Source organism: Brassica rapa, chromosome A04, assembly GCF_000309985.2.
Source record: "Brassica rapa cultivar Chiifu-401-42 chromosome A04, CAAS_Brap_v3.01, whole genome shotgun sequence".
In the NCBI taxonomy this organism is placed as follows: Eukaryota; Viridiplantae; Streptophyta; class Magnoliopsida; order Brassicales; family Brassicaceae; genus Brassica; species Brassica rapa.
Genome location: NC_024798.2, coordinates 13,695,595 through 13,718,871, shown reverse-complemented (window position 1 = coordinate 13,718,871; position 23,277 = coordinate 13,695,595). Strand labels below are relative to the sequence as shown.

General features: G+C 36.3%; 7 protein-coding genes and 1 pseudogene across 8 annotated transcripts; 4 read left to right on the top strand and 4 right to left on the bottom strand.

Annotated features, from left to right (window-relative positions):
* The first annotated feature begins 267 nt into the window (after positions 1-267).
* LOC103864560 lies at positions 268-1,844 on the top strand. Its single transcript, XM_009142313.3, has 2 exons — positions 268-1,043; positions 1,229-1,844. The coding sequence occupies exons 1-2, from the start codon at positions 688-690 to the stop codon at positions 1,647-1,649; spliced, it is 777 nt and encodes a 258-aa protein (XP_009140561.1). The 5' UTR covers positions 268-687; the 3' UTR covers positions 1,650-1,844.
* Positions 1,845-2,055: 211 nt separating this feature from the next.
* On the top strand, positions 2,056-4,499 carry LOC103864644 (RING-H2 finger protein ATL67-like). The gene has a single exon (XM_033289880.1). The coding sequence runs from the start codon at positions 3,707-3,709 to the stop codon at positions 4,337-4,339; it is 633 nt and encodes a 210-aa protein (XP_033145771.1). The 5' UTR covers positions 2,056-3,706; the 3' UTR covers positions 4,340-4,499.
* Positions 4,500-4,795: 296 nt separating this feature from the next.
* LOC103864643 (E3 ubiquitin-protein ligase Iruka-like) lies at positions 4,796-6,659 on the top strand. The gene has a single exon (XM_009142407.3). It carries the CDS (start codon positions 5,716-5,718, stop codon positions 6,343-6,345), a length of 630 nt encoding a protein of 209 aa, XP_009140655.2. The 5' UTR covers positions 4,796-5,715; the 3' UTR covers positions 6,346-6,659.
* Positions 6,660-7,120: 461 nt separating this feature from the next.
* On the bottom strand, positions 7,121-8,972 carry LOC103864559 (replication protein A 32 kDa subunit A). The gene is made up of 10 exons (XM_009142312.3): positions 8,742-8,972; positions 8,570-8,665; positions 8,387-8,487; positions 8,260-8,301; positions 8,109-8,186; positions 7,945-8,023; positions 7,775-7,846; positions 7,597-7,682; positions 7,450-7,518; positions 7,121-7,358 (listed from the first exon to the last, which is right to left on the bottom strand). Exons 1-10 carry the CDS (start codon positions 8,856-8,858, stop codon positions 7,277-7,279), a joined length of 822 nt encoding a protein of 273 aa, XP_009140560.1. The 5' UTR covers positions 8,859-8,972; the 3' UTR covers positions 7,121-7,276.
* Positions 8,973-9,498: 526 nt separating this feature from the next.
* On the bottom strand, positions 9,499-11,446 carry LOC103864558 (cytoplasmic 60S subunit biogenesis factor REI1 homolog 2). Its single transcript, XM_009142311.3, has 5 exons — positions 11,190-11,446; positions 10,473-11,054; positions 10,232-10,401; positions 9,941-10,150; positions 9,499-9,858 (listed from the first exon to the last, which is right to left on the bottom strand). Exons 1-5 carry the CDS (start codon positions 11,292-11,294, stop codon positions 9,702-9,704), a joined length of 1,224 nt encoding a protein of 407 aa, XP_009140559.2. The 5' UTR covers positions 11,295-11,446; the 3' UTR covers positions 9,499-9,701.
* A 2,513-nt stretch (positions 11,447-13,959) lies between these two features.
* On the bottom strand, positions 13,960-16,069 carry LOC103864557 (annotated as a pseudogene).
* Positions 16,070-16,367: 298 nt separating this feature from the next.
* LOC103864556 lies at positions 16,368-18,258 on the top strand. Of its 2 annotated transcripts, none has more exons than XM_033289877.1 (3): positions 16,368-16,554; positions 16,857-16,954; positions 16,987-18,258. In XM_033289877.1, exon 3 carries the CDS (start codon positions 17,077-17,079, stop codon positions 17,977-17,979), a length of 903 nt encoding a protein of 300 aa, XP_033145768.1. In that variant the 5' UTR covers positions 16,368-16,554; positions 16,857-16,954; positions 16,987-17,076; the 3' UTR covers positions 17,980-18,258. The 2 variants fall into 2 exon arrangements, with proteins under 2 accessions (XP_033145768.1, XP_033145767.1); XM_033289876.1 differs by having other exon boundaries at positions 16,369-16,554; positions 16,857-16,951; positions 16,984-18,258.
* An 856-nt stretch (positions 18,259-19,114) lies between these two features.
* LOC103864554 lies at positions 19,115-21,650 on the bottom strand. The gene has a single exon (XM_033289878.1). It carries the CDS (start codon positions 20,167-20,169, stop codon positions 19,609-19,611), a length of 561 nt encoding a protein of 186 aa, XP_033145769.1. The 5' UTR covers positions 20,170-21,650; the 3' UTR covers positions 19,115-19,608.
* Between the last annotated feature and the right edge of the window lie 1,627 nt (positions 21,651-23,277).

The window sequence follows — 23,277 nt, the reverse complement described above, 5'->3', positions numbered from 1 at the left end:
TAATGGTTTTTAATTAATTTTAGTAAAAGTAAACGGGATAAAGTTTAATTTGTCCACTTGGTATAAACAAATCATCCTACTACTTAAAACAATATATTTATCAACATAGTACTTTCCATTTTTAAATATAAAGTAAATATACACGAATATTTTTGTATATCTTTGACTTATCATCGCCAATCAGCGTCTCCTTTTGCAACCCAAAATATTATCCGATGAATTGGCTCGAGATTTTTTCCTCTTTTCCTGCATTTCTATAAATTAAAAGACAAAATCAAGAAACATATAAACAAAAAATATTCAGACAGTAATGAGAACTGGATAAGGTCGAGATATGGTGTAATAGCGACCACCGAACTTTCGGTACAACGACATAATCTGATTTAAACGGAGACAGTAACCCGTAACGTCCGGCAAAGGTCCGAAAATAACCAATATCTATCCGCCAGGTCAACAAGACCGTCATAGTCGCCGTTAGCGTTTCCATATCTAGAACATGTGCGTCTACCCGTAGCCTCATAATACGTATAAAGATACGTATTTCAATAGCATTTAATACGACATTTGTCATTATAAATGTTAATAAGAACTGATCCTTTCTCCATCTTTATTCCATTTTTCTCGATCGGTGGTGTTTGAGCTTTGAGCCAAGAGATCGTATCAGGAGAAAAAAGATAGAAAGGTTAGATGGAGGTCATGGTGGGTTCTCCGTTTGGAATCGGCATGGCGGCGTGCGTTAGAGACCGGACCAGTGTCTCGGCGCAGGATAAGTCCGTACCGGCGGCGGCTCTGTTTTCGGCAGATGAATCGGGACGAGGCGGATCGCAGATAGGGCTTGCTAGTAGGATCGGATTAAGGATGAATAAAAGATCGCCGGAGGAATCGCCGGAGGAATCATCGGAGGATAGTGTATCGTCGATCGGAGAGTGCAGCGAAAACGAGGAGGAAGAAGAAGACGACGCCGTTTCATTCCAGAGAGGAGGAGGAGGAGGAGGAACACTTGTTTCGTTCACTTCCTCTTTAGAAGACTCTCTGCCGATTAAGTATGTTCTTGTCTTCTTGATCTTTTATGTTTTGTCTTTAGCCACCAATATTTAAGTTTTTATTTTTAAAATTTAGAACACCCAGCTTGTATAGATGATCTAGTTTAACCTATTGAATATTATAGTGAAACATGTAGTTTTGTTTGGTTGAAAACTGATGAAAACATGTTGGTTTGTTTGTTCAGGAGAGGATTATCAAACCATTACGTAGGGAAATCAAAATCTTTTGGTAACTTAATGGAACAGACGAACATCAACGCAAAAGATCTTGAGAAAGGAGAGAATCCATTCAACAAGAGGAGGAGATTGCTTATTGCTAATAAGCTGAGGAGTAGAGGAAGATCCATGTCAGTTTCGAATTTTTATTCTTGGCAAAACCCTAATTCTATGTCGTTACTTGCAGTCCAAGAACACAATGAAGTGAATCATCATAATGATGATGACTATGAGGAAAATGAAGGTGGTGATCATCAAACTATGAAGTTGTTGGAGAAGAGGAATATGTTGATGAAAAATAAGAGAGATTTGATGGCTCAGACTCGAAGTTGTTTCTGTCTTAGTAGTTTGCAAGAAGATGATGATGAGGGTGGAGTTGATAATGAGTGATTAATCGGTAACATGGTTTAGTGATACTTGTTCTTCAATTTGTTCTTCTCTTGTGAATTTGATTAGAGTAAGTTTCAGTTGTCACACAAGTGGTCGAAGATTTGATTTGTTAGAATATTATTATTTATTAGTAGACTTTTTCCTACCTACAAAGGACATTTTCTTCTTTTGTGTCGATCATTCATTTTTTTTAATCATCTGAAATTAAATTACAGAACATGTTTACATGAACATTTCAACATCCCAGAGAAAAATAAATAAAGGGGATAAAACTCAAAACCAAACAAATAAACAGTACAAACACAGTTCTTACTCAAGAAAAGCAAATCGAAAATATGAAGAATCACACAAGATTTATTTATTCAGTTGCCGTCAACAATATTAATAAACATTCTCAAGTGTATAATAGGATAAGTTAGGAGATTGTCCACATACGCTTGAGTGATGTTGTGCCAACTATTTAAAACATAATTAGGCTCCGAATGGTAACATTCGTCCCGCTCCGCACTGCAGTTAACAGTAACAAAAATCTCTACATATACTATATATCTATATGTTTTTATAACTGTCTGAACCGCACCGCAGTCAAACCGCTCGTCCCGCACTGCTCAATCCGCTCTTACCATTCGGAGCCTTAATTTTTTTTTCAGTTATTCAGTGAACAGCTTTTAGCAGTGAAAACATGTTCGGTCATTCTTTTTCTTTCATTATTTCATTTCATTTTTTGTTGACTAATATTGTTGTTTTTGTTTATTTTTGGAAGGAATTTTTGAATATATATTTTAAAGACTTTTACAAAGCCAATACTATAGTACCGTGATGATGGAATGGATGGGAAGAGCTATTAGTTAGCAACCCTATGTGCTACATACATGTCTTTAATATTACAAGCTTCTCCAAAAATTCAGTATTGTAAACATTTTTTTTCTTTGTTGATAAATAAATTTAACATTTCAACAAAAAAAAAAGCCAATACCTAATATTACAACTTATGGGTATACTTTGGCGTCAGTCATCCTCCCTGCCGCTGCGTTCTTGAAACGAACAGGGCTATCGTTTAACCTTGATCAAATCAAGTTTGGTTTGCCACAAGGCTTAAGCTTCTGTTTTATGCTATATCCTCTGTTTTCTGCTTCTCTCAAATACTAGTGGCAATTGATGTAAAAAATGATGTGGTGACTTTATAAGTTACAAAGATATTGAAGGCTCAGAAACAATCTTCCGCAGTTTTCGTCACAACTCAGTAGGATCAAACAACGATAGCAAGAGCTTGATATATATACGTTATTTATCAAATACTTAATCCACCCTCACGTTGCGAGTCTTATCTACAAAACACAAGGAAAACACCAAAAGTAGAAAATTCAGTTCAGGCCTACATACGGAGAAAACTCAATGAAAACAAGTGAACTATATTCATTTCTCCCCCTTGGCCCTAATCCGACAGAACTCTATAAAGCACTCTCTAGCTTTGATAAGTCTTACTAACGAAACCTAATCCGTAAAGGTATAACTGAAAAACAGATCATCAGAAGAAAGAGCAAAGTATAATATAAATCTCACGGAATTTGTTGAAAGCAATAAAGACCTGTTCAACAAATCTCTGGATGTCCAAATTTTAGCAAAACAAAAAAAAACTTTGGATGTCATAATTATTGGTTGATAAGTTAATTAAAAATACAAAGACATCAGGTATAAACCATCTTTAACCGATTAACAATAGTAGTTCCAAATTTTACTTCTCTTAAAAACCGGTAGAATTAAAAAATGGAAAACAATGAACTTGACTGTACCAAATACGAATAGAAGGAAATACAAAATTAAATTAAATGACCGTTACAACTTTTCCCAGGAAAAGGAAATAATATGAGAGGTAAAAAAGGAAAGTGAACATTGGCATTGGCGCGTTTGATGTTACGCTCTTTTCTTTATAAATACAAACATCAATCCATTCATTCTTTCATTCACCAACACACTTTTCTTCTTTCACAACACTCGCTCTCTGTTACGACACAATTTCTAACGATTCGTTGTGTTGTCCAACTTCAAGGAAGAAGATGGAAACTAGCTCACTCAAAGTAGAAATCAGTGCACAGGTAACGTCTCAAGGTCTGTCATTAGGGTTATTAAACTCTGTCTTGATTAGTCAATGTCGGGAAATCGAAGAGTTTCTCATAGACGAGAGCGATGATGGTAACATCACGAGCCTCGGTTCTTACACCGATTCTTCTGTTCGTGCCCAATTATCGCTTCTCAGGTTCAAAGACTTAGAACCAACCACAGTTCATCAGCAAATCAAGACCCGCTTCAACGACCTTGCCTTGTCCCGACTTATCACCGATCAGATTGTTCTCGAATCACAACGGAAAGACTTGCCACAAGGACCCGTGTTGATCACGGTATTTCTCAAATTTACAAAAAAAGAGTACATTGTCGCTCCTTTTAGTTCTGCTCCTTGGACGACAGCGAAAGTAGAAGGATCTTGTGCGATTTGTCTAGAGGATATGTCTGAAGAGGAGTCGGAACAAGTCCTATGCCAACCGCCTGAATGTTTGCATATGTTTCATGAAGATTGCTTGACCAATTGGTTAGATCGACATGACTCTTGCCCTCTCTGTCGCCAATCCCCAAACCCTTTAACCAACAAACCCAGTGAAGCTTTGGAGAAGTTAGGACAAGGTTTCGAGTAATGATCCGTATGTTGCAAGTCTAATTAGGGTATTCTTTTAATGCTTTGTCTCAATTAGGGTTTCTTTCAATTCTCTTCTTCTTCTTTTTTTGTATTGATCTCGGTAGTAATTTTGTTGGCAAAAAAGTATACTAATTTTTAATGAAATTGAAATTAGTTCACATTAATTCTCGTCTTAAAACTCAAAAAATTCATTGGCTCCTAGTTTGTACCAAAACACAATTAACAATGGGTGTCAATTAATCTTATACAACTATTAACTTGCTAAGATTGTTGGAGATAACAAAAAGGAATGAGTCTCATCTGGTTTATGCATAGTCGCCACCATCAGCGTTCTACATTTATACGTCAATTACATTTGAACCTAAGACACTATTCTACAGCTGAGTGCTAACTACTAATCATTGAGAAATATACAAAACCTTGGTGCAGTACACTTTCATGTCGACATCTCTTCATTGATAATTTTTTAGAAAACCCAAGGGGAATGCTCGAGAATGACATCATGCAATACGTACGGGATCTCTTGTTCTTGGACTATTCAAGATAATTTTAATGAAACTTAGATATGGGGCTCTCTTCATTATTATTTTTTTCTGTCGTTGTTAGTAAGTTGATTGAGAAAACCATAAACCACGTTAAATCGGCCGACAAAAAGAAAAGTTAAACCGATAACAAATTTAATTTGGTTAAACCACCGGTAGAGTCACCCACAAACAAACCGGTAGAGTCAAGAAAAGGAAATAATGAACACGAAAAAAGAAATACATCATTAAATTAAATGACCGTTATAAAATTATTTCAAGAAAAGGAAATAAGGGATGTAAAAAAAGAAAGTGAACATTGTGATTTACGCGTTTTTCAGCCTTTTTTTTCTTGTAAATACGAACATCAATCACCAACGTACCACCTTCTCAACTTTCTCTTTTTTTTTTTTCTTTTTGAATGAATGTTAAGTTTATTCAGAAAAGCCTTATTACATAGAATGCATACTGTTTACTTAAAAGAAAGCTATACCACTAACCCATAGCTATTCAGTACTAAGAAAATTACATTCTAGTACTAAACCAATACTGCATTAAACCCTCCATTCCCTTGACCCCATATCTGCTCATCAAAGTAATTCTTTTTCGAATCCCCTTATCGATCATCCGTATCAGAACAGGAAGTGGTAACAACTTGTCACCATGCCTGAGCTTATTCCTCTCCCTCCAGACGGCTTGGAAAGCATATCGAATACAGAACAGACTTTTCTTGTCTCTAGTCAAATTTGTTAGAATCTCCAAAATCTCAGACCAAGAATTAGTGAAGGAGTTACACACAATCTCTTTCTCTCTTACGACTCTCTTGTGTTGTTGAGTTTCAAGGAAGAAGAAGATGGAAACAAAATCGCTAAAGGTAGAAATCAGTGTACATGCAACGCCTGATCAAGGTCATCTGTCCTTAGGGTTTTTAAACTCTGTCTTGATTAGTCAAATTTGGGTAATCGAAGAATTTTTCGTAGACGAGAGTGGCGATGGTAATATCACGAGTCTTGGCTCTTACCCCGATTCTTTTTCTTTTCCCGACATGCCATCCCTTCTCAGGTTCCATGACTTTACACCAAGCAACGTTCATCAGCAAATCAAGGGACACTTCAACGATCATGTCTTGTCTCGACTTATCACCGATCATATTGTTGTCGAATCCAGAAGAAGAGACTTGCCTCAAGGACCCTTGCTGATCACGGTATTCCTCAGATTTACCAAGAAAGAGTACATTGTCCTGCCTTGTAATTCAGCTCCTCAGACAACAAAAGTAGAAGGAACTTGTGCGGTCTGCCTAGAGGATATGTCGGACACTAAGGAACAGGCCCTATGCCAACCGCCTGGTTGTGCACCTTTGTTTCATGAAGTTTGCTTGATCAAGTGGTTGGATCGACATGACTCTTGTCCTCTCTGTCGCCAATCTACAAATTCCTTGACCAACAACCCCAGTAAAGCTTTGGAAGAGTTAGGAGAGGCTTAGCTAGGGATGATTTTGTTAATCCGTTTGTGAAAGTCTGTTTAGGGTTTAAATCATTTATTTTTGTGATTTGGTTGATATTTGGCGTATAGGTTATTGGTTTATTATGTATCGACATTTTTTGCTGCCAACAGTGTAATGCAGTAGTTTTTTTTTAATGAAATTGGTTCGCATTGATTCCCGTCTTAAATTCATTGCATTATCAATTTTTCATTACAAGCCTTGTTTCTGGCGTGGAACTGACAAAACATTACCTATGAAACCAAGTTATACTTTATCGTATGCGAGCTATGATAAGGCCGAAGCCGAAATACTAAACTAAGAGCATCAGCATTAGTGAACCCCTTGGAAGGGGGTTCACAAAGCATTTTTTTATTATTATTTTTTTTCTGTTTGATTTTTGTTTTTAAAAAAAAAAAAAAAATTTATAACCGGACCAACCGCGGGCCGCTACGTGTCGTGGGGCCCGCGCTACAGTGATGATCCGGGTTCAGTGCAGTGAACTTCTAAGGCTTCGAATGGTAACATCCGTCCCGCACCGTACCGCAGTCAACAGTAACAAAAATCTCTACATATACCATATATCTATACGTTTTTATAACTGTCAGAACCGCACCGCAGTCAAACCGCTTGTCCCGCACCGCTCAATCCGCTGTTACCATTCGGAGCCTAAGAGAGAGGTTCATTGCTTTTGTTTATTTTAATATTTTTTTTTTTCAAAAACTGTGTGAACTCCTCATGGAGTTCACTAATGAAGATGCTCTAAGGGCTTGAGAATATGGAACATCAAAGTAAATGGAAAACTAAACCAATAAACATAATAGGAAAATCAATCCATTTTCAGTTTAAGCAGGCAGGCACATAGCTAGATCGTCATAAAAAAAGAAAGAAGATAAAATGCAAATTTCTAATGATAAACCGCACTCTAGACTGATCAAAGCTCGACATGCTTGAAGTGATACTCGTCGATTGTTGAGTATATAAGACCATCTCCTTCCAGTGACTGAATAACACCCCTGAGTAGAGACAAGCCAACTCATTAAAAGATCAAGAATTTGTAAGTGTAGAGATGGAGATTATAAGAAGAAAGAAAGAAAGAGGAATTACTCAAGCTTGTTCTTTGGAACCTTCAACTGCTGGGCAATTTCATCCAGGTGTATCCCCTGTTGTCTTGCACTGCAGTTAACAAAACAACAACAATTATCAGGCACAACTTTAGGTGGATTGCAACAGGTGAAGGAAACTGAAACTCACGTGCAAGCAGGTTGCTTTAGATAGTCTAGAATCATATCATCCAAGTTCTTCCGCCCATTTCCATCACTGTTTTGAGAGGGCATCACCTATAAACGAGTATAAAAGATAAGATTTTTTAATGCACATGTACCATAAAGTCATGTAGAAAACAGAAAAAACTTGGTAAATCTCAACGTACAGGGTTCAATGTGGTTGCCTGGTTTGTGTTAACCGTATGGGATTGAGTGACATCACCAACTTGCTGTCCCGACTGAGAAAACCACACATGTCAAAGGCGAAATGAATTGTCAACTTACAACAACAACAACAGAGTTAATTATATTGCTATATACTACCATTTTCCTTTACCTGTGAGTCAGAGTTCTTGGAATAGAAGTGTATACACTCAATATAGTGAAAGGTCACCTCGTTGAAATCCACAATAGGTCTGCATTAATAATCAATAGCTTATCTAAATAACTAGTTAACAAAGCCTATAGCCAATGCTAAAAGGAAGCAAAGATTTGACAAACCTGACAGAGAAAACAAGAAGCTGTTTATTCCCTTGAAAAGTCTTCAAATGACCATTGAGACGCACATAGGTTCCATCTCTGTTTCACAAGATTAAATTTAAACCCATAAGAAAACAGCTTTACCAAGACAAGTGAGGAAAAGAAGACTCACTGAACTGACTCCATTTCTCTAGCGTCGAAACTCTCATTCACCCTAATAACGAAAAGTCCACAACCCCAATTACAAACCATTATCTAAGTTCCACTTCATACCTAAAACAAATGTTGAATAAAGTTACCATCTTTTACAGTCGATGCGTCCTGTGCCATCATCAAGAGCGAATCTAACTTCAGTGACTTTAGAGATGTCTTTGTCACACACTAGCCCAACGAGTGACACCTGTACCAAGACCAAAAACATCACCACACAACTGAGTAAACTTTCGTAACAGAAGAAATCTGGAGATTGGAAGAGAGTGTACGTTTGTAAGTTCGATTCCGTTGATGACGATACCGGATTTTTCACCACCGGAGTGAGAAGATTCATTGATTTGCTTCACCGTCACTGGAACTAGTCCCTAAAAGTCACGAAAAGTGGATTTAGCATCCCTAAATCGACAAATCTAGGGCAAAATCAACAAATAGGAAGCGGACCTTAGTAGTGGAGGAGGAGGAGGAGGAGGAGGAGTCGTAGGGCTGAGAAGGCTGAGAGGACATGAATCCGCCGCCGGAGAAAGCTGAATTCGGCTCGAATTGACTGCTGGAAAACATCTTCTCGATGTGGAGAGTGAATACAAGGGAAGCGATCGGAAAAGGAGAAAGGTGAATGAGGAGAAGTTCAACAAGAGAGAGAGAGAGAGAGAGAGATTAAAAATACTATTTTTCCCGCCGGATTCGATTCAGCTTCCCGCCTATTAGGGCTTCTTCACTGTTGGGCTCTCTCCTTTTTTTTGGGTCAACTTTGTCTTTTAAAGCCCAAAAGGCTACGAAAGTACACGAACCAGCCCAATTACATCAACCTTTATCTAATCTAATTTCCTACACTTTTGAACAAAAATAAATACAAAATATCTTGCTGTAAAGGTCAGACTCTCTGTTGGATTCAACCAGTGTTCAAAAAGGCGGCCGCCTAGCCGATTAATCGCCCGGCTAGACGCTCGACGGCAAGGGACCGCAGCGACTATAGCCTATGCGGTGCAACTACTCGGTCGACCGAATAATCAGACAATTAACCGATTAATCGGCTTTAAACCGATTTTTCAGCCGCCTAAACCCGATCAAATTTGGACTATTGGGCTACCATTGGGCTACCATTCAACACACTGAACACACAAAACTATATTGTTTCATGTTTGTTTTTAAAGCTTCCCAGTCAAGGAAACACAGACAAATTACGTGGAGAGAGTAAAATATAAGAAACTGTTGTCAAAAAATAAGAAAATAGAAATAAAGTAATGTGTAAGAGATACAAAACTCGGACAAAATCGGCCTTAAGAGACCCTTTGAAAGTATACAAAGCTTCATCTCATATAAGGTTTTAGGCTTCACTCCACCAACACAAGTTCCATTTAAAAAGCGTTTACAGAAATTAAAGAGCACACTAGTTTGGAAAGACTAGTACGTGACGTTGTTGGGCAAGTTTCTGATGACGTTGCTCTTCATTCCAAGCTTAACACGACTCCTAGCTCCTCTCTTGTTCATCTCTCTCATCACCTTCATCCTCACTATATCCTCCTTCGACTGCACCGTTGCCAAACCCATGCTCTTGTACCTGCGTTTGTTTTACATCCGTTGTCCAAGTCAGATTCTGCAAAGAGAGTAGTAACAAGAGATAATCTCTGATGGGTTCAAACCTGTTGGCTAGAGAGTTGACAATGTGTTTCTGAGAAGATGGTGGCGGCTTCTGTTTGTAGTAGCGCATGAACTCTCGAGACCCAAGAGTCCTCGACGTTACTTTGTTATCCTCTCTTTTGGTGATCACAAGCTCCAACCCACCAAAGAGCTCAACGGTATTAGCTGATTCACCAGCTACAACCATCTGATTCTCCCCTTCATTGCCGTAACTATACAACACACACATTTCAATATAAAACAATAGTTTCTATTTGATTACAAGATACCAAGCAGAGGAAGCGTAAAGAGACCTGCTGCTGTAGTCATAGAACTCTTCTAGCTCTGCATCTTCCTCATCACCACCATCACCGTAATGCACTTTGCAGTGACTCTTGGCTTCCATATGCTTTCTAACAGCTTCCAAACTGGTGAATGGATGGCGCAGTTCGTTGCAGTACAGACAAAAGAAGTCCCTCTTGACCTGTAAGAAGAGACAAAGATCTTTTAACTGTCTGAACATAAAAAGTGACGAGACAAAACAAAACTACATACCTTTAGACCAACGTAGGTTAGAAACCCTTTAGGATCCTTGAGGTACTCGATGTCAGGAATGAAGAACCCATGGAGCTTATGCATATGAACCATACACTTCTCTATCGTCTTATGCTTCTTATCACACATCAAACAGCTAGTGGGGTCCAACTCAAACTCCATATCATCATCCTCATCTATATCTTCACCAGAACCCTCCTCATCATCCTCATCCATATCTTCTTCACCCTCCAAGTCTTCGTCAGAGTCAACCTCAACCCATTCATCCTCACTCTCTTCACTCTCTTCCTCAATCAAACCCTTTAGCCTAGCAGGGCCCTTCTTCTCAACACTTCGAGGAGGAGGAGGAGGAAGCTCCTTGATGATGGCTTTATCCTCCTCTCCGTTGCTGCTTGAAGAAGCCTTGAGAACGTGGCTCTTTGACTTGAGATGCTGCTCGTGAGCTTTGGAGCTTCTGTAAGATTTATTACAGACTCCACAGGTGTAAAGCAGAGGCGCTTCGTTGGATTTGATCTTCTGCTGAGCAATCGCAGTTTGTCTAGCTTCAAACAAAGCTTCTGTAACTCCAGGAACACCAGCGATCTAACATTTTTCCGACAACAAAAACAACATCATAAGAACATGTTAAAGTGTTTTCTTCTTCGTTCTTTGTCATTTAAATTACAGAACCATAAGCATATAAAAACCCCCTAACGAAGCTACAATCACAGTACTGACCTTGCGCTTGAGATTGTAACGGTGCCATTCTGACTTGTAGTGGAGCTTCTGGTCAGAGTCGTCTTCGAACTCCTTGTTACACGAGTTACATGCTAAGCCTGACATCTCTCTCTCTCTCTCTCTCTCTCTCTCTCTCTCTCTAGCAGGAGCTCTGAGGTTAGCGATGAGATATTTTATTTGCGGCGACGGCTCACCTTCATATAGGTCGGTCGGTCGGTCGAGGGAAGAAGGTTAAAGAAACGACGATAAATATGTGTGTTTTGCGTTACCAGGTGATGTATTATGAGTCGGGTCAAGATCCGTTTAGATTTTAATATTGGGCCTAAATTAAAGTTTACCTGGCTCTTTATTCCAGGCCCGTTTCTTATTTTTACCCCTTTTTTTTGTTTTTCAAGTCAATATTTGTTTATGAAATGAAAAAATTTTACCAAACAAATTGTACTCACTTATACAAAAAAAGACATATCATGAAAATGTTCAGCAGATGATGTGAAAGTTTTATTATCGTACATTAAAAAAACTATTACATGCTAGATAATTAAAAAAAAACATGAAAATAATTAGTATGTGGATCCAAAAAGCTTTCTCCAGTTGATTAATATTCCCTCCGGATTTGAATATATGATGTTTAAGGTTAACACATATTAAAAGAAATTAAATACTTACTTATATCAAATACTTTTTGGTTTTACTTTTAGTTAGTTTAAAGATTTATTTGAATCCTAATAAAATTCAACCACTTATATTGATTACATTTTATTTTAAAAACAAAATGCATTAATGAAAAGTAGAACATCATACATTTCTTTTTTTTTCCACCTGATTAGTTTCATTCCAAACGGAAAACCAGAAGTTATAATACATAAGCTGGCGGCTTAATCGAAAAACCCCAGAACCAAGAGCCCACATGAAGGCGGCAATTAGAACCCACACAGGGGCGACTTAAGCCCATAACAGGGTGACTTAAAAAAAAACATAAAACTTAAAATGCTACTATACAAGGATGTTACTGTATTCGGATCTAGTAACATCATACATTTCTATACAAGGAAAAAAACTAAAACATCATATATTCAAATCCGGAGAGAGTATATACTGCCACATAAACTAGCAAAATATAGACTTTCAGAAGTAAAGGCTCGAAAAGAAGCACCCTGGATACTTTTTGTTCTTTGTGACATCAGAACCAGATTGGTTGTTGCATTGAGAGGCTGGATACTCTCCCAAGTACAACATTGCCAAAAGGACAATAATATTGACTTTACAATCTAAATGTTTTTACAAAATTGTTTTTTTCTTAAAATAAATTAGGATGAATTCCTTTTTCTGTAAGTATCATCTTCAATTGGTAAAACTACGAAAATGACCTGTCTTCTATTGTTTATTTTTTAAATGTGACAAGTAACTTGTCACCTTCTCATCTCATTTTTCTATTTTAATCCATATATTGATGTGTAGTTCTGAATTTGCATAAAATAAATATCCAAACATTCCACAGAATAACTGTAGGGAAAATAACCAAACTTAAAATCGTCACAACGTTATCAATTGTGAGATTAATTATAAACAAAACAAATGTGCTAAACTTTTGATATGACAAAAAAAAATCTTATATATATATTGTATGTTTATTTTAAGATTCATAGTCTTGTAAATAACATACAATGTTTATTTTTATAACATAAACTGTTAATTTTTCACATTTCATTCTTAATATACACAGAATAATCCAGTAGTTAGAAATATCAATTATCATATACATATTATTATATTTGCGTGTGTATATGTATCTTTCAAAACTGTATTAATCGGATGATTAAAAAGATATCAATATATGAAGTGATACTCATTTTATTTTCTATTGCATCAAAATGATTTGTTAAGCCTTTTCGTTGATAAATTTATTAAGCGCACATGAAACCTTTATAGAACCTAATTATCCAATAAGAAAAATTTATAATTAGGATAAAAGTGAAAGCTTTTAATTATTAATTAATTTCTTAATCTATTAATAATAGCAATCCCAATTAAATCTAATGTATATATTTTTCATAGAATTTTCTAAACCGGTTATTCAAGCTAGCTATCCTAATTATATATATCCAACTTCATAAACCCATGAATCAAAGTGTTGAAAATGTAAGTGTCAAGCTCACAGATTTTCTCAACCATCTGATTGTACAAAACAAACTGTAGTTTTCAGGATCTTTGGTGCATTATTCTTTTTTTTTTTGTTGACAAATGTTGGTGCATGATCCTTTACATCTTCTAACTTGTACTGCTACTCGTGAACTCTACGCTTGAGAGCTTGAGTGGAAAGGTTCCATTGTGAGGAGTTAAAGATCCAACATGGTAAGTTTCTACCTTTTGTTTGCGCTACTCGTGAACTCTACGCTTTACATCTTCTGTTGTTCATGAAAAATCTTATATGTGGTAATTAATGCTTCATTTCTGTTTAAATCGTAATCTTTGTATTGTAGGGTTTACACAAGCTGCATTCACTCTAGGTTACGAGGAAGGGATTAATAAACCAAACATCGATGAGATATAATTCCACTGGTACATGGGGATGGAAGCTAACTTGAGCAATATAGTAGTTATTCCTACACGGTGTAAGACTGAGTTATGTTTTTTTACTCGTAGGGTGGACACTGATGAGGATTTATCATTCTTTCAACCACTGGATCTAATCTCCAAGGATGTAAATGAGTTGCGCAGGAGAGGCTGAGGGAAAGAAAAAGGAAAGAGAAGGACATAGAAAGATTTAAAGAAAACGAGAAAGAGGATATCATTATGTTCTTTTTTTTTTTTTGGAACACATATCATATCATTATGTTCTTATTAGCAACTTTAATGACCGCCGATAAAATATATAAATTTATATGACGCAGTTGTCTAGGATTGAAGAAGGCTTGCATTTGGCAACTAAAGGCACAGCTTTAGGCATAGTATGACCCTTTCCTTCGGACATGTCAACGGCCATGTCTACCTCATCTCTCTCCCAATCAAAACACTGAATCAGTGACCCTAAAGCCAAGCTTAGTATAAGTTGGGCCAGCCCCATTCCAGGACACGCTCTTCTACCCATTCCAAAAGGTAGAAACTTACCATGTTGGATCTTTAACTCCTCACAATGGAACCTTTCCGGCTTAAAAACCTCTGGCTCATCCCACACTTTTGGATCTCGCTGAATGGCCCATGCGTTGATGAAGAGCCATGTGCCACGTGGAATATCATACCCAGCAACTTTGCATGTCACGGGACGATGCGTGTGGGACCAGCAATGGCGCTGCAGGATACAAACGAAGAGTCTCTGAAATTACATTATTGAGATACGTACAAGTGCTCATATCAGATTCTTCCATCAGACGCCCCTCTCTTGAAACGATGTTTTTTAGTTCCGTCTTGACTTTCGCTAGAACATCTGGATGATTTAGAAGGTTAGACATAGCCCACTCTAATGTCACTGACGTTGTCTCCGACCCGGCAAATAACATCACCTGCAAAAAAAAAAAATGATTCCAATAAATCGAATAAATATTTTAAAGAATTAACGCGAATATCAATGAATTATTTATATATCGAGAAAATAGATAAAAGAAAAAACAACAACAACCCGAACCAGTACGAGCCCTTTGATGGTCTCGTCGGTGTAGTACTCAGGCTGCGATTCTTGAAGAGTTAGCAAATGAGTGATCATCGTGTTCTTGAACTCTGTTTTTCCTCTGTGTTCGTGGAGCAGTTCTTGCAGAAACTTGTCCAATTTCGAACCAAGTTTCTTCGCTCTCTTAACGTATCCATCGAAATCAAACAGCTTCACAACCGGAAGAAAGTCACCGACGTAAGTAAACCCTCCGAGCTCGAGCGGGGGAGAAGATCTCGGCGGTGCAGATACAGCGGAGGTTGCGCCAGTGGTCTCCGTAGGGAGCTACGCTAACCGCCGTGTTGCTGTAAAGAACGTATGCATACATAGTAGTGACATGCCTGTTTGCGAAAACGACGTCGTTCTCGTGAGACAAGAACTCCTCCGCCGCGGAAGATGACGTGACGACTACGGCTAGGCAAGAGCCAAGCCTGAGAGATAACACGGGACCGAGGCTTTGAGAAAGGTCACGTAGGCAACGGTGGACAGGTTCTTTGAGCAAATGAAGGTGTCCGATCACCGGGAAGCCCTTTGGACTTGGTGGTAAATTTTGCTTTGCTCGGAGGAGATAAGCAGCTACAATTAATAAGAGGAGGACTAGAGTGAATGAAAGCAAATGAAACATCTTGTCGCTTATTATGATTTGGTCTGCTAAGTGAAGACGATTTATATACAACTTTATAGAGACGTCAGTCAAGGAAGGATATATGGATGGTATGTGGTCTCACAGTTGTTTTTGCCCGTGATGAAAGGGCCCAGTCTTTGTTAGAATTTCTACAAAATCCAATATAGAAAAAGTATATACACTAGAAGTTTTAGGACATGTGTTTCGCGATGTTTTTTTCTTTTGTGTGTAAATTTCAAATCTCTGAATAGTATACTATTACAACGATACAACTTATTAATATGCATACGAGTTTACAAAGTGAAGAACACGAAGGAACCAAAGAAAAGAAGGTAGAATTTTAACTAAAGATAATGTAACCAAAATATCAGTCAAAGTGTGAGTAAGATCAATATAATCCAAACATCCACGATTGACATCGTTAACTTGACATTTTAAAATATTGCTTTCTAAAATTTTCTCTACTCACCTTGAGTTACTGCTGTGCGCATCCAACCCGCTCCGCAGCGGATTGAGTCATTTTTTTGATTCAAAAAATTGATCTACCAGACTCAAAAAAAAATTATATTTTATCCGCATCAGTGCCGGTTTTTCATTTAAAAAAACAGCTGCAAAACTAATATTTTTTTGACTAATATGATTAAACTAATATCTTTTTGAAATATTAGTTTGGAGAATTTTTTTTTCGATTTTTTTTCTTTTCTGAAATCCAAAAGTTCTTTATGAAACTATTTTCTAAAATTTTTTATTTATTTTTTAATATTTGTTTATATATTTATACACATCCTTCAAATCTAAATCCTAAGTTTAGATTAATTAACTTTAGAGTTATAATTGTTTTTTTTAAGCTGGGAAAAAATGGTTAAACTTGAAAATGGTTAAGAAGTGATATTTTAGACAATTTCCAAAACGAAAAAAAAAAAACAAATTAAGACAGAAAAAGGAAAACTGAGGAAACAACTCAGTAAGCAAGAGATCAAAGCTTTGAACACATTCAAATCCCACGGGGGCAATACTCTAGAGCAATCCCAAGATTCTGGGGGTTCATAGAATTGAATCAAATACATATACGGCGTTTCGAGCAAATTAATCATTAGGTTAGTTTGTTGGTTATAAGTTACTTCTTCTGTTTTGTCTGAAATTCTTCTGGTCAATCCATCTTAGAATTCAAATTAGTATTAAACACTTGTTTTTCTTGCTTACAAGCTTTACTCTCGCGCCTCATTGCCTCTTTCTCTTTGTCCAATTCGATTAATTTCTTTGGTTACCCAATTCGTCGTGTCTCTTTGCTCTGTTGCCAAAGCTTAGACCTTTTCAAAACTTCATCACTGATCTCAATTTTACTCTTTACTAAAATTCCCAAGATTGACAATGTTGGATCTTTCTTTGCTGGGTGCAGTTCTCGTGAAGTTGGCAAGACGCTCCTCCTTGCATTGTTTCTTCCTCTGAGGGAGAGAGAGAGGGGTGACACCCAAAAAGCTAGGGGTTCTTAAATTTGATACTGAATCAGCTTTAGAGTTGGGGCTTTTTATGTGAAGGGAAATAGAAGCTGAGAGAGTGCGTTTGTGTGCACGCACTCTCCATTGTTCGCTTTTTGGTTGTAGAAGGAATTAATCATCATGCAACGTTGCCAAGATCGAAGGATTCATCTTGGTGATTTGAAAGGGCACATTGTGAAGAAGATTGGTGTTGAAAGATCTAAAAAATATTTTTATTACCTAAGTAGGTTTCTGTGTCAGAAGCTTACAAAGAGGGAGTTTGATAAGTCATGTTTCAGGGTGTTAGGGAGGGAGAATCTCTCTCTACACAACCACTTGATCCGTTCCATCTTGAGAAACGCAACTGTTGCTAAGTCCCCACTCAAACCTGTTCAGAGTAGAGAAGATGGATGTTTAGTCCCTAACCATAATAATCAGAATGGTCCTGTTTGGTCCAACGGGAAGGTTGAATATATGTTGCAACAGCCAGTTTGTAGTAATGTCGGTTTAGAAAACGGTGATTTGAGTCGGTTTGATGATCAAAGATCAGGCGGATATGGAAGAGAAGGTGAGTTTCTTGGCCCAAGTAAAGATCAGGTTGCAACTGCAGCTGTAAATGTATCAATGAGTAATCCTCTCGTCGCACCTCTAGGGATTCAGTTTTGTTCAGCTAGTGTCGGTGGTAGAACGGTTCCTGTTTCAACCGTAATGAGTTGCTTACCAGAGACAGAGATGGTGAGGAAAAGGATGGAGAGTATTGCAGTAGCACATGGTCTTGAAGGTGTTTCGATGGAGTGTGCTAATACGTTGAATGCCATGTTGGACGTTTATCTCAAGAAGCTGATCAAATCGTGTACTGATTTGGTCGGAGCTCGGTCCACCAAGCAGCAGAGTCAGAACAGTTTGCAAGATCATTACTCTGTGTCACTGCTTGATTTTAGAACGGCCATGGAGTTAAATCCACAACAGCTTGGCGAAAACTGGCCTACTCTCCGAGAGAGAATATCCGTGAGGTCTTTCGAGGAACAAGACTTGGAGGTGTGAAAGAAAATCGTGGACATGCATGTGTGTCGATGGTAGATAATGTCTGAGTCCAGCATGCTCTGGTCCAAAAGTGTGAAAGAGAGTGAAGTTATGAGAGAGCAGGTTAGTAGATTATTTTTTAAAGTGCAACTAATCCCAAACTAACCGTCTAAAAGATCTATGTTGTAAGATTATTAGCTTTGCTGTTTATACTGAGTTTTGGCGGAGATACTGTATGTAACCCTTAGTCTTTTAGCATTTGTTTAGAAATCATTTCTTAATAAGAAGAAATTCAACATTCGTTTTCGTTCTCTCATTTCGATAGAAAATTTTATTTTATTCAAAATTGCCTCGTTCCTTTGCTTTCTAGTAGTGACACTGTGTCCTCCTGTCTATTGCGTAATACTTCACCTGGAGATTTGACCCTTGGTATATGGAAAGTATTGAACAGAAATGATTAATCTTTGTTCAAGAATTTGCAGCTACAAAGGGGAAAATATCTCATGTTGTAGCCTTTTTTCAGCTTCTCGTCCTATTCAAGCACTGCTCACTTGTGTTTTGTTACATATGTCACGAGGTTAATGGTGTGATAACTATGTTAGTTAGAAGATAGGTTTGTGCTATAAGGAAATGTTAAAAAAGATATCAATGCAGAAGAAGAACTTAGCAAATGAGCTTCACAGGAGTCGTCTTCTGGCTAGTCTCCCTCGTTGGAACGAGACATGTTACAATGCATGTTTGACTAGTGAACCGGGCACTTTTTTCTTTCTTTCTTGTGAGTTCTTCTTGAACATTACTGCATCTCTTGTATCTCTGCGCTTTGTGCTACCATGAATAAGCTTCTCAATTGGCGATTATAATATAACCGAAATCCCCTGGAAGATTACATCTTTTCTAGACTTTTATGATATCCTACGAAGAAAACAAATCTTGCTGTTCAAGGAGTTTGTAAGGATCTGTCGATTTCAGATGAGTAGAGAAAATGTTTTGAGATATGCATATTGAAACTACTCGTGTGGTGATTCTCAGACATGTCACAGCACCAATCTCACATGTGAGATGCACTATCTCTCTCCCTCTCTCTCTCTCTCTTTTTCTAGTACTAAATGTTTTTGAGATAATGTTAACAGTTTTGTTTTATTTTGAGTACTTTTTGAGTATATATATTAACGGGACTTGGTACATATGGGTTGGTTGGAAATAAAAGTGTGCACCAAAGGCTTTGTATATTTCTTCTCAGTCTCTAGTTAGAATGGTGTCTTATGCTCAATGTATTAGACCTTTTAAATGCAGGATACTGATGGGGGCGACTAATGCCAAATCAGATGAAACTCATTCCTTTTTTTGTTCAACAATTTTAGCAAGTTTCAAAAAACAATTTTAGCAAGTTAATAGTTGCATAAGATGAAAAATTGACACCCATTTGTTAGTTATGTAACACAACTTGTGTTTTGGTACAGATAGGAAGGCAATGAAATTTTATGAGTTTTAAGGCGAGAATTAAAGCAAACTAAAGATCATTAAAAATTATACTTTTTGCCAACAAAATTACGAACGAGATCAATACAATTTTTTTTTTTGAGAATTGAAACCCTAATTGAACCAAACATTAAAAGAAAATCCCTAATTAGACTTGCAACACACGGATCATTACTTCCTCAAAGCTTCACTCAGTTTGTTGATTAAAGGGTCATGTCGATCTAACCAATCGGTCAAGCAATCGTCATGAAACACATCCATACATTCCGACTCCTCCGACATCTCCTCTAGACAAATCGCACAAGATCCTGCTAGTTTCTCTGTCATCCAAGGAGCATAACTAAAAGGCGCCACTGTGTACTCTTTCCTTGTAAATGTGACCAATAGCGTGATCAACAAGGGTCCTTGTGGCAAGTCTTTCCGTTGGGATTCGAGAACAATCCGATCCGTGATAAGTCGGGACAAGACAAGGTCGTTGAAACGGGTCTTGATTTGCTGATGAACTGTGGTTGGTTCGAAGTCTTTGAACGTGAGAAGCGATAGCATGTCGGGAAAGGAAGAAGAATCGAGGTAAGAGCCGAGACTCGTTATGTTACCATAATCGCTCTCATCTACAAGAAACTCTTTGATTTCCCGAATTTGACTAATGAAGACAGAGTTTAATAACCCTAAGGACGGACCTGGAGACGTTACCTGTGCACTGATTTCTACTTTGAGTGAGCTAGTTTCCATCTTCTTCCTTGAAGTTGAACAACACAACAAAGTCGGAGATGAGTCGTTAGATATTGTGTCGGAACACAGAGAGAGATCAGAGATTGTATCGTGACAGAAGAATGGTGTGTTGGTGGATTGATGTTTGTATTTATAAGAGAAAAGGCCGTAACATTAACGCGTCAATGCCAATCTTCACTTTCCTTTTTTTACCTCTCTTATTATTTCCTTTTCTTGTAAGAATTTGTAACGGTCATTTTAATTTAATTTTGTATTTCCCTCTTTCGTGTTCATTATTTCCTTTTATTGATTGTGGTTAGGATGCGGAAGATGACTCTGTCGGAGTCTTAACCAAGTAAGTTTTGCTATTGTTACTCGGTTTTTTAGTAAGTTAATGGTCCTTGTTATCATAGGTCAGAATTGGTGAGAAGTTATTTTATAGAGACGGATCCTGAAAATCTGAATTTTTTTTCAAGCCACTACTGTGGATAAAAAGAAGAGCCAAATTGAGGATTTGAACTGATGTTTTAACAGTTTAGCCCCTAATTTTGGATCTTCTATATCGGTAATAAACATACAACATAACAATGTCATTTTTATGTACCCATTGTTCATGTTCATGATGCTATTTTGCACAAGTCGAATTACTCTCACTTGCGAAATAGAGTGAAGCGATAAAAAGAGATCACAGTCTTCTTTGGCTCATAATGTTTTCTTTTTGCTGCAACAACTACTCAATGAAGAGGCTGGTCAATACTGCTTATGCCTTGAGAATTAGTACAAAAACCAGTTTATTGGTTGGTATTGTTTTAATTTTTGGTGGATTCTATCTATATGTTGTTTTGGGTTTTTTGAACTTTGCTTTTTTTATGAACATTTTTAGATTATATCTACCTACTGGTGATTTCTTTAGATTTATATAGTTTTTTTTAAGCGGGTTGTTTGAACTTTGCCTTTTTATGGATTGAAACTAAAAGTGTTTAAAATTTTTTTTTTTTTTTTTTGGAATAATCAAATTGTTCAAATTACCCAATTTTGCTTAAATGTTGGTTTATTTACATCTTTTGGGATTTTGGATTTGTGATCTTAACTCTTCAATATAACTGAATAAAGGAAAAAAATCAAGCTCCAATATTTGAAATAAAGTATACGTTTTAACTTAGTTATTGGTGGATTGACTTTGTGATGACTGATGAGTTTGATTTTGATTGGGTTGACTAGTATCGGTCCGTGTATTTGATCGGGTTTGCTCTGAAGCCGGTTCAGATATATTGTTATGTGTATGTTCGAATATCTTACATATTAAAACAGAAGTCACAACTTTGATTCATGTGTGATTTTTTTTAAAAATAGACCTAATGGACCTATTCATAAAAATTCATACTATATTTTAATTCAGACTAATAATAAATATAATTTTTAAAATATTTTAATCATAGTATCTTTTGATATCTTTTCATTTAAAATATAAATATATTTATTTTAAAATTTTAACAAATCTGTTTAAAAAGATTTTTACAAGATCTTCATTTTCGAAATTATATTTAAATATTTTCACTAATTTCGAAATTAGTTTAAAATATTATTATACATTAATATATTCAGTTATATAAAATAAAAAATAAAAAAAAATCTATAATATTTTAGTTATTATATAATCATAATCAATCATATTAAATTAAAATTATTATATTGAGCTAAATATAATAAAATTGTATTAAATTTATATATTTATATAATTTATTTTCGTAATTATAAAATATTTATGATCAAAAATAAAATCTAATATGTTGATAAGATGGATTAACATTATCAAACTATATAATACATGTATAAAAATTAACATGTATTTCTTTAAAGTTAATAATATAAAATCTTTGTAACTACTTTAATCATAATATATTTTCATTTTAAATATAATATATATTTATATATTATATTTAAAAAATTCTAATTAATCTGTGTAATATTTAAACAATAACTTAATGTATTTTAAGTTATTGTTTAGAAATGAAAATAAATAAATTATATCCTATTTTGTCTACTTTTATAGTCATGATCATGTTAAAATATAATTATTATACTAAAATAAATATGATAAAATTATATTCAATTGATAAATTTATAAATTTTATTTTCATAAATATAAACTATTTATTTAAAATATAATATGATGATAGAACGGCTTAAAATTAACAAACTATATAATACATTCTAAAAATTAACATATCTTACACTTTTATATATACAATAATAAATTATCTAAAATGAATAAGCATAAAAATATTGGTAAAAAGAAATCAAGTTTTAAAATACGGGTCAGAATTTAGCATAAATTAAATACAAAATATTTTTAAATATATTTTCTTATGAATATATTAATTTGCTTAATAACTAAATGCAAATACAATAAGATAAATATATAATAAGAAGGGACAAATACATAAGGTTTAAAGTTTAAACAACTAATTAATTATAACATGTAAATTATAAAATTATTGTATTTGAAATAGTTATATAAATATTTGTCCCTTCTTATTATATATTACTTCTACACTTTATTTAGTACCACATTTCAAGTATACCACTAGTATGGGGACATTTTCACAAATACACTTTTCATTAATGACCAAAAGACCATATTAGCCCTAACTTTATCTCTCTCTCTCTCTCTCGCGATCCTCTTTTCTTCATCTCTCTTTCTCTCGATCTTTTTTCTTCTTCTCTGTCTCCGATTCACCGGAGATCCACCGTCTCTCCTCCTTCTCCTCCGTCCCTAACCAAGGCTTGGATATCGCGTCTCTCCTCCTTCTCCTCTTACTTCCTCCGATTCTGCGATCTCGGATTGCTTCGCAACCACACCAAAGCTCTCTGCCTCTCCGCCGGCGCCGGACACGCTCCGATGGCGATGGCCCAGATCGAGTTATCTGACGTTACCGCCGTGGAGTTGGTGGATTCGCTTCCTCTCGAGAGAAGAGCTGATCCTCATAACCTTCATTTTTCGACGGTGCGTTTGATTTCGTGTTTACTGCGCATCTTGATGATGCTCTGTTTCCGTGGAGGGTCGTGGAGGAGATGGAGAGGACGGTGAGGCGAGGCGCAGTTGATTATTTAACAAACTTTATAAAC

Bases quoted from the DNA above. Each gene is read 5' to 3' on its own strand.
- LOC103864644 (XM_033289880.1), top strand. From the start codon at position 3,707: ATGGAAACTAGCTCACTCAAAGTAGAAATCAGTGCACAGGTAACGTCT.
- LOC103864554 (XM_033289878.1), bottom strand. From the start codon at position 20,169: ATGGAAACTAGCTCACTCAAAGTAGAAATCAGTGCACAGGTAACGTCT.
- LOC103864560 (XM_009142313.3), top strand. From the start codon at position 688: ATGGAGGTCATGGTGGGTTCTCCGTTTGGAATCGGCATGGCGGCGTGC. The intron at 1,044-1,228 runs GTATGTTCTTGT...TTGTTTGTTCAG, and splicing joins GAAGACTCTCTGCCGATTAA to GAGAGGATTATCAAACCATT.
- LOC103864556 (XM_033289877.1), top strand. From the start codon at position 17,077: ATGCAACGTTGCCAAGATCGAAGGATTCATCTTGGTGATTTGAAAGGG.
- LOC103864558 (XM_009142311.3), bottom strand. From the start codon at position 11,294: ATGTCAGGCTTAGCATGTAACTCGTGTAACAAGGAGTTCGAAGACGAC. The intron at 11,055-11,189 runs GTCAGTACTGTG...GAAAAATGTTAG, and splicing joins GTTACAATCTCAAGCGCAAG to ATCGCTGGTGTTCCTGGAGT. The intron at 10,151-10,231 runs GTCTCTTTACGC...TGTGTTGTATAG, and splicing joins TTCTATGACTACAGCAGCAG to TTACGGCAATGAAGGGGAGA.
- LOC103864643 (XM_009142407.3), top strand. From the start codon at position 5,716: ATGGAAACAAAATCGCTAAAGGTAGAAATCAGTGTACATGCAACGCCT.
- LOC103864559 (XM_009142312.3), bottom strand. From the start codon at position 8,858: ATGTTTTCCAGCAGTCAATTCGAGCCGAATTCAGCTTTCTCCGGCGGC. The intron at 8,024-8,108 runs GTTTGTCAAATC...TTATTAATGCAG, and splicing joins CTTCTTGTTTTCTCTGTCAG to ACCTATTGTGGATTTCAACG. The intron at 7,359-7,449 runs GTAATTCCTCTT...GTCTCTACTCAG, and splicing joins GTTCCAAAGAACAAGCTTGA to GGGTGTTATTCAGTCACTGG.